This window comes from Rhea americana, unplaced genomic scaffold (assembly GCF_003343005.1).
Source record: "Rhea americana isolate MKP2758 unplaced genomic scaffold, rheAme1 scaffold_51, whole genome shotgun sequence".
NCBI lineage: Eukaryota > Metazoa > Chordata > Aves > Rheiformes > Rheidae > Rhea > Rhea americana.
Genome location: NW_028186657.1, coordinates 4054008 through 4066023, shown reverse-complemented (window position 1 = coordinate 4066023; position 12016 = coordinate 4054008). Strand labels below are relative to the sequence as shown.

The 12016-nt window shown below is 40.5% G+C and overlaps 1 protein-coding gene across 11 annotated transcripts in view; it reads right to left on the bottom strand.

The window, feature by feature from the left end:
- Positions 1-12016, bottom strand: part of SGCD (sarcoglycan delta) — a 359722-nt gene that overhangs the window by 78626 nt on the left and 269080 nt on the right. For all 11 annotated transcript variants that reach the window (XM_085317947.1, XM_085317945.1, XM_085317944.1 and 8 more), the window contains one exon: positions 8293-8394. In XM_085317947.1, the coding sequence (XP_085174073.1) occupies positions 8293-8394 (102 nt within the window). The remainder of the gene's footprint in view (positions 1-8292; positions 8395-12016) is intronic.

The following is a 12016-nucleotide window of genomic DNA, read 5'->3' as shown; positions in this document are numbered from 1 at the left end:
CTTTGTAAGGCTTATTTCTTTCTGAGCCTACAGCTTGTTAAAATGAAATCTGGATCAAGTTTTGGACTGAGAATTCAAGTCTACTGTATGAATGCATTCAATCCCATGGGTTGCTTCAGGTCAGCTGTAGTCAACTACCAGCAGAGCTTCTCTTTTAACAGTAATATCTGTCCAGCAATACCAGTAAGCCACAGAAAACCTATAATCAGTATGTGTGACTGATGTGTCCCACACTCATGAAACTCTCAGTAAAATCCCAAGGCTTTGTGTATGTATGTGTTTTTGGTTTTTTTTTAATGTAAGATCAAACAGTCAGGGAAAAAAGAAAAAGATGATGTACAGCTCATACAAGCCTGTACGAATACTGAGAGGTCATAACAAATGGCTAATTAAAAAAACCAAAACAATTGATCTTCACATCATCTTCCCAGTTAACCCATAAAGGGGTAATAGCACGTTGATTCCAGAAGCCAAATCTAAACTGAAATAACAGACACTGGAACGTGCAGCATGTTCCAGGAAGTCAAGAAACTGCCTGCCACATACATTCAGGTCAACTGTTTTTCCTTTTAATTTTAAAACCAATAATTCCTTGTCTTTTCTTTCTTCCTTTGGAGGAATAAATTAAATCAACTGTTTATTCCATTCTGGGTTCTAATGCTTCTCCTGTCTCAAAGCTCATGACTCAGCTGAAAACACACTGTGAGCTGATGTGCAACATTTCCATGGATATATTGTCCCACCACACAACTGAAGTCCTGCTATCACCCTCTCCACAGCCGAAACACAGCAGGAGAAGCAGCAAGCAATTTCTGCGATCATGGTAAAAGTGCAAGGCAAAAACTGAAGGATTAGAGAGCACCTAGCCTAACTYAGCAGCTCACTTCAAGCTGTGATGCACATTGGCTGTTGTTACAACCACAAAGTTCAACTGCAAATGTTTGAAGAGGAGACTAGAATCAGATCACAACAGCAGTACAAACACATGATCTAAACTGCTCCCCTTTCCTCATACAATCAGCTCAAGCAGATCATTTTCACCTATGGAAAGAAAAAAGTCAACCAAATTGGAAGATACTTTGAGAAATGCTCCTTCTTCCTGATGTTTAGCTTTGGGGCTGTTAACTAGCTTGCACCAAGCCAATGGCCCAAACTCACTCCCTAGAGAGCAAAAACATGTATTTATTCAGCTTACAAGTTCAGATACTTCTGCAGTGACCATACTGGGTCTTCTGGACACCAAATCTCCACTGATGTTAGGATAAGGAAGTACAAACACATCGTTCCCAGAATAAGATTAGAGGTGAGCCTGTAATGAAAATATAGACAAAAGCCGAGGTAGGTAGCCCACTTGGCACAGCTGATTGACTTTAATAGGTGTTGATTACGCTGCTCATATTGCATGAAATTAAAAAGCTTACAAATGTTATGAGCCATTACCCTTCCATTTAAGAGAGCTTATGACATGTTAGCAACATTTAATGAAATCCTTTTCAAAATGCCATAGGCAGCCTCAACAAGATTTTGCTTTGAAATGTAACTTGTGGAGTTACTTCAGAAAGTTTGTTTAATTCAGAGCTCCCTCTCTTTCTTCTTTTGGCATGCAAACAGGTGGAACACTTCGCTTGCCTGTTTTGCTCTGACTGYGCAGCGCACAACTCCTGGGCAAAGCACCAGCTTGTTAGACAAGCAAAGGGAAATGTGAAAAGCAAGACCTAATTCTAGCCTACAAAATTTCCTTGAAAATTCAAACTTCAGAGACTTYGGGCTAATTTTACTATGAAGGTAGAGGGAAATGTTTTTACAGTTACTGTGAAATTTACTTAAACCTCTTCAGCAAGCTGGAAATATCACCAAGCCACTAACTGCCCCCAAAGCCCCGGGGCAACTGAAGTTCAGGCTGAAGTCAGATTTTATTACTTGAAAAYGAAATTTATTAAGAGGAGAGCCTATCAATTTTATAAATCCCWCTGGATGCTCACAGTCTACTGCCATATAGGCTTGAATCTGCTCTGGATGGTGACGGTAACAAGATCTGCACATCAGCTGAGTGTACTTATGCCAGAATGATGCCTTTTACAACTTGCTCTGCTGCTGCTGTGTATTTTTACTGCTTGGCCCTCTCCTTTCTGCTTGCCAGCTCTCCTTTCTGTTGATAGCTACTGGGCAAGCAACACTCAAACTGACCAAAGTGAAAGAGACTTTTACAGCAAACATGCATAGCCACAAACTCTAATGACTGTAGACTGGTGCCACAGTGCGTGCTTAGCCTSTATAGAGAGAATATGAGATGCCCAGACATGGTCGCAAGGAAGCTTCCTTTTGTTAGCAATGCAATCATTAGCAACCTTGCTCTTTTTCTAAAAAAATAGTAGGGTTTTAAAATAATATTTTAGTATATGTTGCCAAAAATCTCCCGAGAGAAGGAGTAAGTTATGGAAATGTTGTTAGAGGAAAAACTGTGCTTCACAATTTGATCTTTGATAGTGTGCATTTTGCCTTCACCCTAAAGCCACTGTGGCAGCTCAACTGCCCCCAGATGCAAATGTTAGGATGCCAGCATGAAACCATGCCCATGACTGGCCAGTAGTTCTTTCAGATCATCTATCTCATAGCAAGTGAAAAGGAAGACTCCTCTCTTCTTCGGCGAGTCCATCACCGAGGGAGTAGCCAAACACTGGAAGGACTAATACCCGAATCACCGGTGAGAGTAAGGGCGTAAGGACTGCKAAGCAACGATGGCGTGGTGAGGTGAATTTAATTTCCACCCTGTGATGGTTTCAGTGAGCACACTCCAATCCTTAAGCACTTTGCTGGACCAAATTATCAGGAACTAATTCAATATCTTTTTATTGCCCTATAAACTCTGACAAGGGAAGAAAAGGAATTGTCCTGTTCCACTCCTCAAAAAATACCATGCTTCTTTTGTGTTAGCTAGCTGAGCCTCTACTGAAGGCTGAATTTTTACTACACAGCTTGAGCATATCATGAAATTGCAATTATCCTGCCATCTGCACCTCTTCTCATGGGTAAATGTTGCTTTTTAATCTAAGTTCGTATTGTACTGTTTATAAACGTGCATTTATGGCAATGAGGCAGGTAGCCTCCATTGTAGGCACACGTCATGATTTAATCAAAATACATAGTTTGTTGTTTCTCAGTGTGTATTTTTAGCTCTGTGGCAGGTAGACTCACAGAGCAAATAATACTGTACTTTAGCAGTAYACTCCTCTTCTTCCGGATTTGAACRTTGTGAGACAAGTACATTGGCAAAATAATTATTTATCAGTCCTAAAAGCTTTAAAATTTCCGCCATTCAAACATTGACTGGGAAAAATGGAAAGCACAGAAAAGCATATTTTATGCACTAGCTATTCCAGCTTTTATGCTGATGAGAACTTACTGAACACCAGTAAAGAGAACAGCAGTTCTCAGCCCTAATCCGCAACTGCAAAATTTTTAGGCCAAACAGATGCCCTTGCAGAATTACAGTCAAGTGTTATGACGGGCCCAATCCTTTCTCCGCTGTAGTCACTAGTTATTTGCTGTGGCTGCAGATGGGAAGGGTTTACTCCACGGCTCTGAACAAGCACACTGTTCTCTGGTGCATGCAGGACCCAGTCCCAGGGTGGCTCCCACAGTGAGCAGAGCTGGGACCACTAGCWTCACCTCAAAAAAAGGAAAATAAAAAAGACACTCTACTTTGCCTCAAGTTTTTTTTTTTTTTTGATATATAGCATACCTCTTTTAAATTGCTTTTGTTTAGTTGAATAAAAATAGTAAAAAGCAGAACTTCAATATAAAACTGGCACAATAAACTAATAAATCTCCTCAAAATCTGCTGTGAATTTTGCCATCATTTATACCTATGCAGCAAAAGCGTAACTTTGAGCTCCCTCAGTCAGCAGAGGAGAGGCAAAAAAAGGTTGTGTCCACATCGCGACTGCTACGACAGTCTGCCAGGAGACAAAAGGGCACAGTCCTAGTCCACAGTTTTCTTCTGCAAAGTATCTTGATCGGGCAAATCTACTTTACTAAAGAGTGACCATGTCATCTTTAAAAGGATACAAGGYAGGAATATTTAAGCCCAGGTGTAAACATTTGTAAACTGAGGCTTAAATTTTTATCTGTTCACTTGAAATGAACATTGACAGGGCAAAAATAATGCTATCATGGCAATATCTGTCTCCGTGTCCTAACGCTGAGAATATCATCTCATCAGTTCTTGCACACTTACTCAGTGGAACAATTCCCTAGATATTACTGTATACCTTCAGCTYGTGATTTTGTTTCTATTGCTATCAGAATAGAAAATACACATACTGTATTGTCCACTCTTTCTTTTCTGTATTGCTTATAGACCTGGCTGTGGCAAACTTCAACACAAAGCAATTGCATGGAAGAAAACTAAACCTGTGCTTAGAGTAAGTTTAAAAGAACCTGCTTGTTAGCAACTATTCTCAACAGAGGCAGGAAAATTTCCATTTTTAAATCTCCATTCAAATTAAGTCAATGAAGACTGACGACCACAAAACTGTTACTATTGCTTTCCAGCACATCAAATTAACAATTTGCACTGCTACGTGCAACTTTCAATCAAAGTTTGTCTGATTTATAAGCAAGCAGATGGTTCACATGATTGTCCACAATAAATTACAACAGTTAGAAAGACRGTTACATTTTGAGAGCGACAGTGCAGCTGAGCTACAGATGGGTTTATAGATGACCCTTCCAATTTTTAACAATCTCCATAATTTATGTGCAAGTAAAGAAGTGCAAGGATTCCTAATGCACCTTCTTGACTAAGTACAAATCACTTTTATTTACRCAAGCAATACTTCATGGTCCCGTTAATTTCTTAATTAACAGCAGCAAGATGCTCATGTTCCATGCAAGTGGCATGGAATACAATGTTTAGTGTGCAATATGTTCAGCTGGGAGTTTAAGATGCTCTCACCACTTCTGGAGAACTGAACACAACTATCACATTTCTTTGAAACAAGACTACAAGGTGCAAACTCTGCTATCACTAGTTAGTATTCATTACTCTCTAGACAATCTTTAGGCTCATGCACTAACAAGGTTATGTTTATTTGCAAGCTCTGATGCTTACAAATAGGCTGCTAATCCAGGATGCACTACAAACCAAATATCACTGGGYCAGGACTAGCATGGGAAACAACAGGAAGAGAGACCCTTGTGATATGAACAGAGAAGGATTTGGGGGATCATTCTTCACTGGGTGAGGAAAAAAGAAAGCAAGGCCGCATGGTGCAAATCTTGAGACCAGAGGCAGCAGTGATACAAAATGAAATTGGCTGGAAGYAGCTTTTAAAAGTCAGCTGAAGAACTGTCTGTGATTTTTCACGTCCGTTTCTCCTGCATGGGACCGAGCTACTTCCAGCAGCATCCTTGAGGAGAAGTCCAGAAATATGTCTGCTGGGTTGTCAAGAATCACGTGCCACAGTACAACGTGATCAGCTCTTGGTTATAWCTGCAGTTACAATGAGCTGCCTTCCAAAACGAGCTTGAGCTAAATACAGCTCCCTCCTCCAGAAGGTGATAAAGGAAGTAATACCTAATGAGAGCTCTTCAAGGCATAAATTACAAAAGTTCAGAGGTTCCTCTGCAGCCATGGACTCCTGAAATGATACTTGAGGGGTTTTCCTCCTGTCTAAGCCTTGGTCTTCGCTTCCTGCCAAAAYGGGTTAATTTGAAAGAGGAATGCACTGTTGAGCGGAAATCCCAGACTGTCTTCAAACCTGAAGGTACAGTCCTAAGAAAGTGAGTCTGCTTGTACTTTTAATTGCCTCTTTCCTAGGATTTAGAGATGCAGCAGAGAAGGAAAGGCATCAGTGATGAATTTGGGCTTTCATGTATTATCAAAATGTGTTTCGGAGAGAATTTGCCAGGGATTGTGCAGCTCTGCCACAGGCGACGGATGCACAACGTGGGGAGCTGCATGGGCAGGTGGCACAGGTGGCAAAACCAACCACGCTGAGGCCATGCGTCTGCTGCTGCAAAAGGCAGCGCTACTCCTGTGCTTTCCTCACAGCACCAACACCACAGAGTTTACTGTGTCACTTCATCTACTAAATGAAGTGACACTGAAATTAAATGTGCTTTTTCCTGCAAATCTGCTACAAATAAACACCATCTGAAAATCTTCTGAGCTTTACATAAAACCATTACCCATTACTGTACACAACTCACAGGTTGTACAATTAGATATAAGAAAAATATTATAGCTATCAGTATATTTCTGGATTGCTCTTTACTATTATTTTTCCTATCATTTCCATTACACTTTGCATATTTAAAGTCATATTATGCTCTTCTGAAAATCCAGRGAAGATTATTATGGAATTAGTATGGATGTCTGTCTGTATTACTGAGTGCTGAGTACCACACTCTGTTTTCCACACTTTGTTTTAACAGTATTCATYAGGCTCAGGAATCACTAGGAAGAGAGAAGTCTGGCTGGGTCATACTACTTTAAATATATAGCTTTGGTTATTCCATAAAATTTGCAAATATTCTAAAAGTATAATCCTTTGACAGACTGCAAYCATTTCACACATACAACAAGAAAGCAAAAATTCACTGAAATCAACAGGACTGCACCCGCAGCAATCAGCCCTCTAGTTGCTGCAGCATTATGAGAGCTCTGCAGCCCAGCACAGGCTCTTCCCATTTCAGGCCACTAAGAAGTTGGAGAAACTCTACACAAGGTATATAGTTCAATATGGTCTCAAGACCTCACCTACTGAAGTCAACAGAAAGACTGGCTCATAAGGCAGTAGATCAGGCCTTCTGGCTTGCAACTAGATCCTTCTCTAGGAAGCAAATTTTTTTTTGCTTTTCTAGACAGCAAAATTAACACTAGTCCTGGAGGAGGGAGGAAGCAAGGCGCCTACAACAAGCCTTACCTCATGGTTCATGTCCCTTGCATTCTTTAAATTGTCAATGGTGTTGAAACTAGTTTCATAGCCACAAAAAGGCAACACCATTTGTACACCTCACCTTTTTAAAATGTGGACCAATATGTAAGAARTAAACTCCACAGTAGCAAGAAGCAGTTCTCTATTCTGTTAGTAATTAAACATCATTTACAACAATCTAACTGGAGAAAAGAAATGTTAGTAGCAATTCCTCAGTCTATTTATCAAACTACGGGACACACTTTTTCACATACCTTACACTACAAAGTATAAGCCATACAAGGTTCTATAGTTTGCTTTCAATTCACGGACGAAAACATGTATAGATATGAASACTTTCTCATTAACTTTTCTTCTTAAATGATTATACTTGTTCAAATCAATTCATAGCCATCTATAGAGGTTATAAACTTCAATAATTAAATCAGATAGTGTATTGGATATTGTGTTGATTATGCTACAAGTTCCAATTTCTTCAAGACAACTGAAATGCTGAGATAAAGGGATGTTAACTTTATTTAATTAGCTATATACCACTGTTATCAACRTGGAAGGTTAGTACCTGACTCAAATTAACACTTTAGATCAGGAAATAAGATACATGACATATTCTGTGAAGGATCCTGGAAACTATATACAATCTTTTCAGCTACTTTAAAGCTGCTCAGGACAAACAGAATTGCATTAGAAAGAACAAAAGGCACTGACAGTCAATGAAATATTACTTTGAAAATATTATTTCAATCACACTTGGGTTCTTTCTCATTTTCAGTTGTTAACATTCTTGCCACTTTTGTCAAGTAGTCCCTCCTAGCAGCTTTGAATTTTAGCTGTGCATAATTTTAAAACACAACATGAAATAAGACTGAGCACATAATATGAGTTTACTGTGCCAGCAGACAGATCAGGCCTTGTGTGAAGGTATCACCTGTCTGCTCTCTGCAAGACAGAACACCACTAAAATGAAGATTGGATTTTACAACTGCCTAAAACCCCCTATGCCTAGAAAAAATTACTAATTTCAGATGAGGATTGTTTATGTTTTATCTCAAAAGGATATAAAAAGACAATGTGAATTCTCAGGGGTCTTGGAAGCATTTTATCTGTGCATTTTATCCACATTTTATCTGTGGTTTACACAGATGCAACCCACGTATATCCACCTTGCAACTGCCCAGAGAATATAGTACCCAGACGAAGTACTGAAAGGACACCCACCGTCCTAACCCCACGTTGCATTTATAGAGTCAATGTAATTTATCCAACAACCACATAACTCTGCAACTTTACATTTTTTTGTAGTTAAGATTACAGAAATTTGATTATTCTCTCCTCTTTCACCACAACTTACTGGTCTCGAACGGATTTCTTTGGCGTAGAGAGGTTTCAAGAATTCTGAATCTCCTTCCAGCTTTAGGCCCTTGTCAGTGATTCTCAGGTTCCCCATTCCATCCTGAAACATGGACAAGAAGAAGTGACCCCATTAGTCACAATTACTAAATACACTATGCTTTTAATAACAGAAAGATTTTTTTCTCCATAAAGATCATGTAAAGCACTGGGAGGCACTAGAGAATGCAATTACTTGTGTTATCCTTTTAGCTCTGCTTCCATGAGAAAATTCTTTTGAGAGCAATCTGYGATGCCCCCCAGTAAACCATTTACACAGATGAAAGATGTTCTTTTAAGCTAGTCATCTCTGCTCAAAGAGACACAGCAAWGTTCTGTGTTAACAGGAAACTATTCACTGTAATATTCACTGTGTGGCTTTATATTAATATACCTGCTCATTCATAACAAATCCATATAGAGAATATGTGATTAATTCTACTGAACTGACAAAAAAAAAAAGCTTTGATTACATAAGAGTATTGCAATAAAATGTGGCACGGAGCTGGACCTCTGCCCTTCAAGGAATCTCTACCCAGCAGAGGGGCATGGGCCCGCCGGGATGCTTCTCTAGGGCTACTGGCCATTACGAAGAAAAGGGCGGACAAAAAGATGCAGACAACTGCTGAATAGTTGCAGTTCTCACAGGTACCTTGTGCTTTGGGTATTGCACAACACAACGTAGCTCTACCAGAAGCCAAATTTGTGGACATAYGGGGCATGGGAGAAGTAACTAAGTGACAGGAATATGCTTTCAATTGACTGTCTGTCTGTCCTGGGCTAAGTCCACAGATGACCAGCAGGAAAGCAGGGCCTTAACCTGTTGCTCTCCTGGATCATGCGAGGCACAGTGTGGCCAGTCACGAGAGCGGCACATCACTCTTGTGTTTTGGCAGATCCMGCACAGRCATTATGAGGGGCGAGAAGCGATGGACAGCACGGGAGCAGGGAATCCAACCAATCCGAATCTCTACGTCCAAAATAGCTGCATCTCCCAAACCACCCTCCTGCCTTTCAAATAAGCACTGCATAGTCTCAGCGATGAGACATTGAAGGACAGATGTAACGTGCATTTCTCTCTTCTCCTCAGTAAGAATTCATATTTGCAGTTCTCAGTCCTCATCTTCCCTCCCACCCGGCACTGTATCAGGCTCCCCGGCTGCCGACCCACTCAGCKGACACGTGCACGGTGCCCACCGCTCCCTGTACTCTGCTGTGAAAAATCGTCTTGACAAATGGTGTGAAGCGTTGGCTGCAGGCCGCCAGCAGACAACTGCAAATAGTCCATTTTCTTTAGAAATTGTTTAGTTATGTGTGTCCAAGATGTAATGAAACATCTGACAATCTATAATAGCAAACAAAATATATGTCAAAATTTTGTAGGTGTTTTTCTTATGGTCTTTATGCAGTAAGACAGGTACGTGGATACGTTGGCACAGAGTAAAATAGGGATCAACTAAAAATATTTCACCTTTAGCTTGTGAGAGAAAGTCATAACTTTTACTATGATGAGGGTTTTTGCTCATTTAGGCTGTAATTACTTAGAAAGACAGGTACACTAAAGAAAAGTGGTGGGAGAGGAACTGCAAAAGAGAAATGTATTATCAATAAACAAATTAAAATGCAAAGTGTTATTTAACATTCAGAACGATTCTGAAAGTCTGCAAGGAGTGAGGTAGGTTGCTTTGTTTGCCAAGAAACAGAAGGTCTTGAGAACACCTTTTAGCTTAAGTTTATTCGATGTCTCCAGGATTACAGAGACTGACATTAGCGAGATCTGTCTCTACGTATATAAATTAAGACTGGGAAATGATCATAAGTCAGGTTATCGTGAACAGACATGACAATGCACAAAGAGATCCCTGGTTTTGTCTCATTTTTCTAGGCTAGGAAAAGCAGAAGGATGATGCTATATGCTGCCTCAGGCTTCCAAGACAGGGCTGAACATAATAATCACAAAAGTGACAACAGGAGCTCGATGTGGGGGGGTGGTGGGAACGAGGAGACATACACGTGAGCACTGATGGCAACACAATCCACACTGCAGTCAGGAGAGACATTGAAACCAAGCTGCTTGCAGGCTACAGGACGGCAGAAGTAGCAATTTGGAGGAACTGTTGATCTATAAATACGGGTATGCCAGATGGTCTCCACAGCACCTTACCATGCAACTTAGGAACTCCCTGAGAGGGTCAGGGCTGCCTCCTTCTCAGAGCTGCTACACAGGTCTTTAAATACAGAGGTCGACATCAAAAGAGCTACTTCAGGGCCTAAATAGCAGCAATTTCAGAGGTTTAAGACGGAAGATATATGTGCTTGGGTAGAAACCCTAGAGAGACCAAGAGAAGACCTAGAAAATCCAACAAAGCCATGCATATTTGGGCATACATCTCACACATTTTCTAATCCAACTGCAAAAAATAAACCTTGGCTCTGTCTACTCCCTCCTTCTTTTACAGCTGCACAGCAAGCATCGCAAGAGGAATCACTGTCACTAACAGGGAATGGCTAACCCAGACACATTTGTATGCATTACTGCCAAAAGGTGTGGGAAAAGATATGCTTCTAAAGGGATAAAAATCAAAGAAACAGCACATGTCAGCAGTGACAGCAGTCATTTGCTGGAGGTTCTTCAGTCCCAAGAAATATCACTCCCAGTGTTGGATTCTGCCAAGCAAAGATCGTTTTTGCCAGCACATGGTGTCTTTTGAACAAAGGCAGGCTCAGGAGTGTTGGATGATGAAATGAATGCTGTCACATAATTTTGAAATGAAAGCTGTAAGTAAACTTTACACAGAGACATATGGTGAGAATGCTATGGAGTGTTGAAAGGAGGGGAATGAGAGACGGGTCATAAAGTGTCAGTCGCTACATTCCTTATCCCAGGTGTAAAATATTGGCTTATTAATTCTGGGTTGGTGGTGGCACAGTATGGGCTTCATTTATTTCAAGTAACAGTATGAAGGAAAATGAGCAAAATATAATTATGCACCAAAGAGCTCAGATTACATTTGGATAGTGGTATGCTTTGCTATTTTGACTAAGCATGAATTATTACAGCTATCTGCAGACCCTCATGTGTTGAAAATGTGACTTCTGCACTGCTAAAAAAGCTCTACAAGATCTTTCCCAAAATAGATATTTCAGTAAGGTTACAAGCCCCGAGGGGTTTCACACTGCAGGCTCGTCTCTGGCTTCATTAGGAAAAGTTGCATGTCATGCGAGCTGGTATATGCCACGTACAGCTGCAAAAGCAGCCATCTCCAGGGATACAAAATCCTAACGATTTGCAGGAGTCACGCCAGAGCTGAAGTGGGGCAGTGTTCTACTAGTAACACAGGGAGCAATGCATAAAGGGACCTATCAAGCTGCCATCAAAGCTGAGGCAAACCAGCCAGCAATTTTAATGGTTCCTAATTATTTTCTATCCTGATTATTAACACAGATCTGGTATTCTACTTTTCTCTTCTCTTGCATGTTTGTCTTCCTTTCTCTTCTTTACCTTCTGTCTCCCATGAGGCTCCTACAGGATTTCTAGATACAAAAACCACACATATGGACTGCACAGTTCACATACAGTAAGTCCTATGCCTCCGAAAAGAAGTATCTGGCCATGTCCATAGGGACAATGTTCTGCAACCAAAACATGAAGAATATATTTGATTTGTATCATACGAGCAGGCACA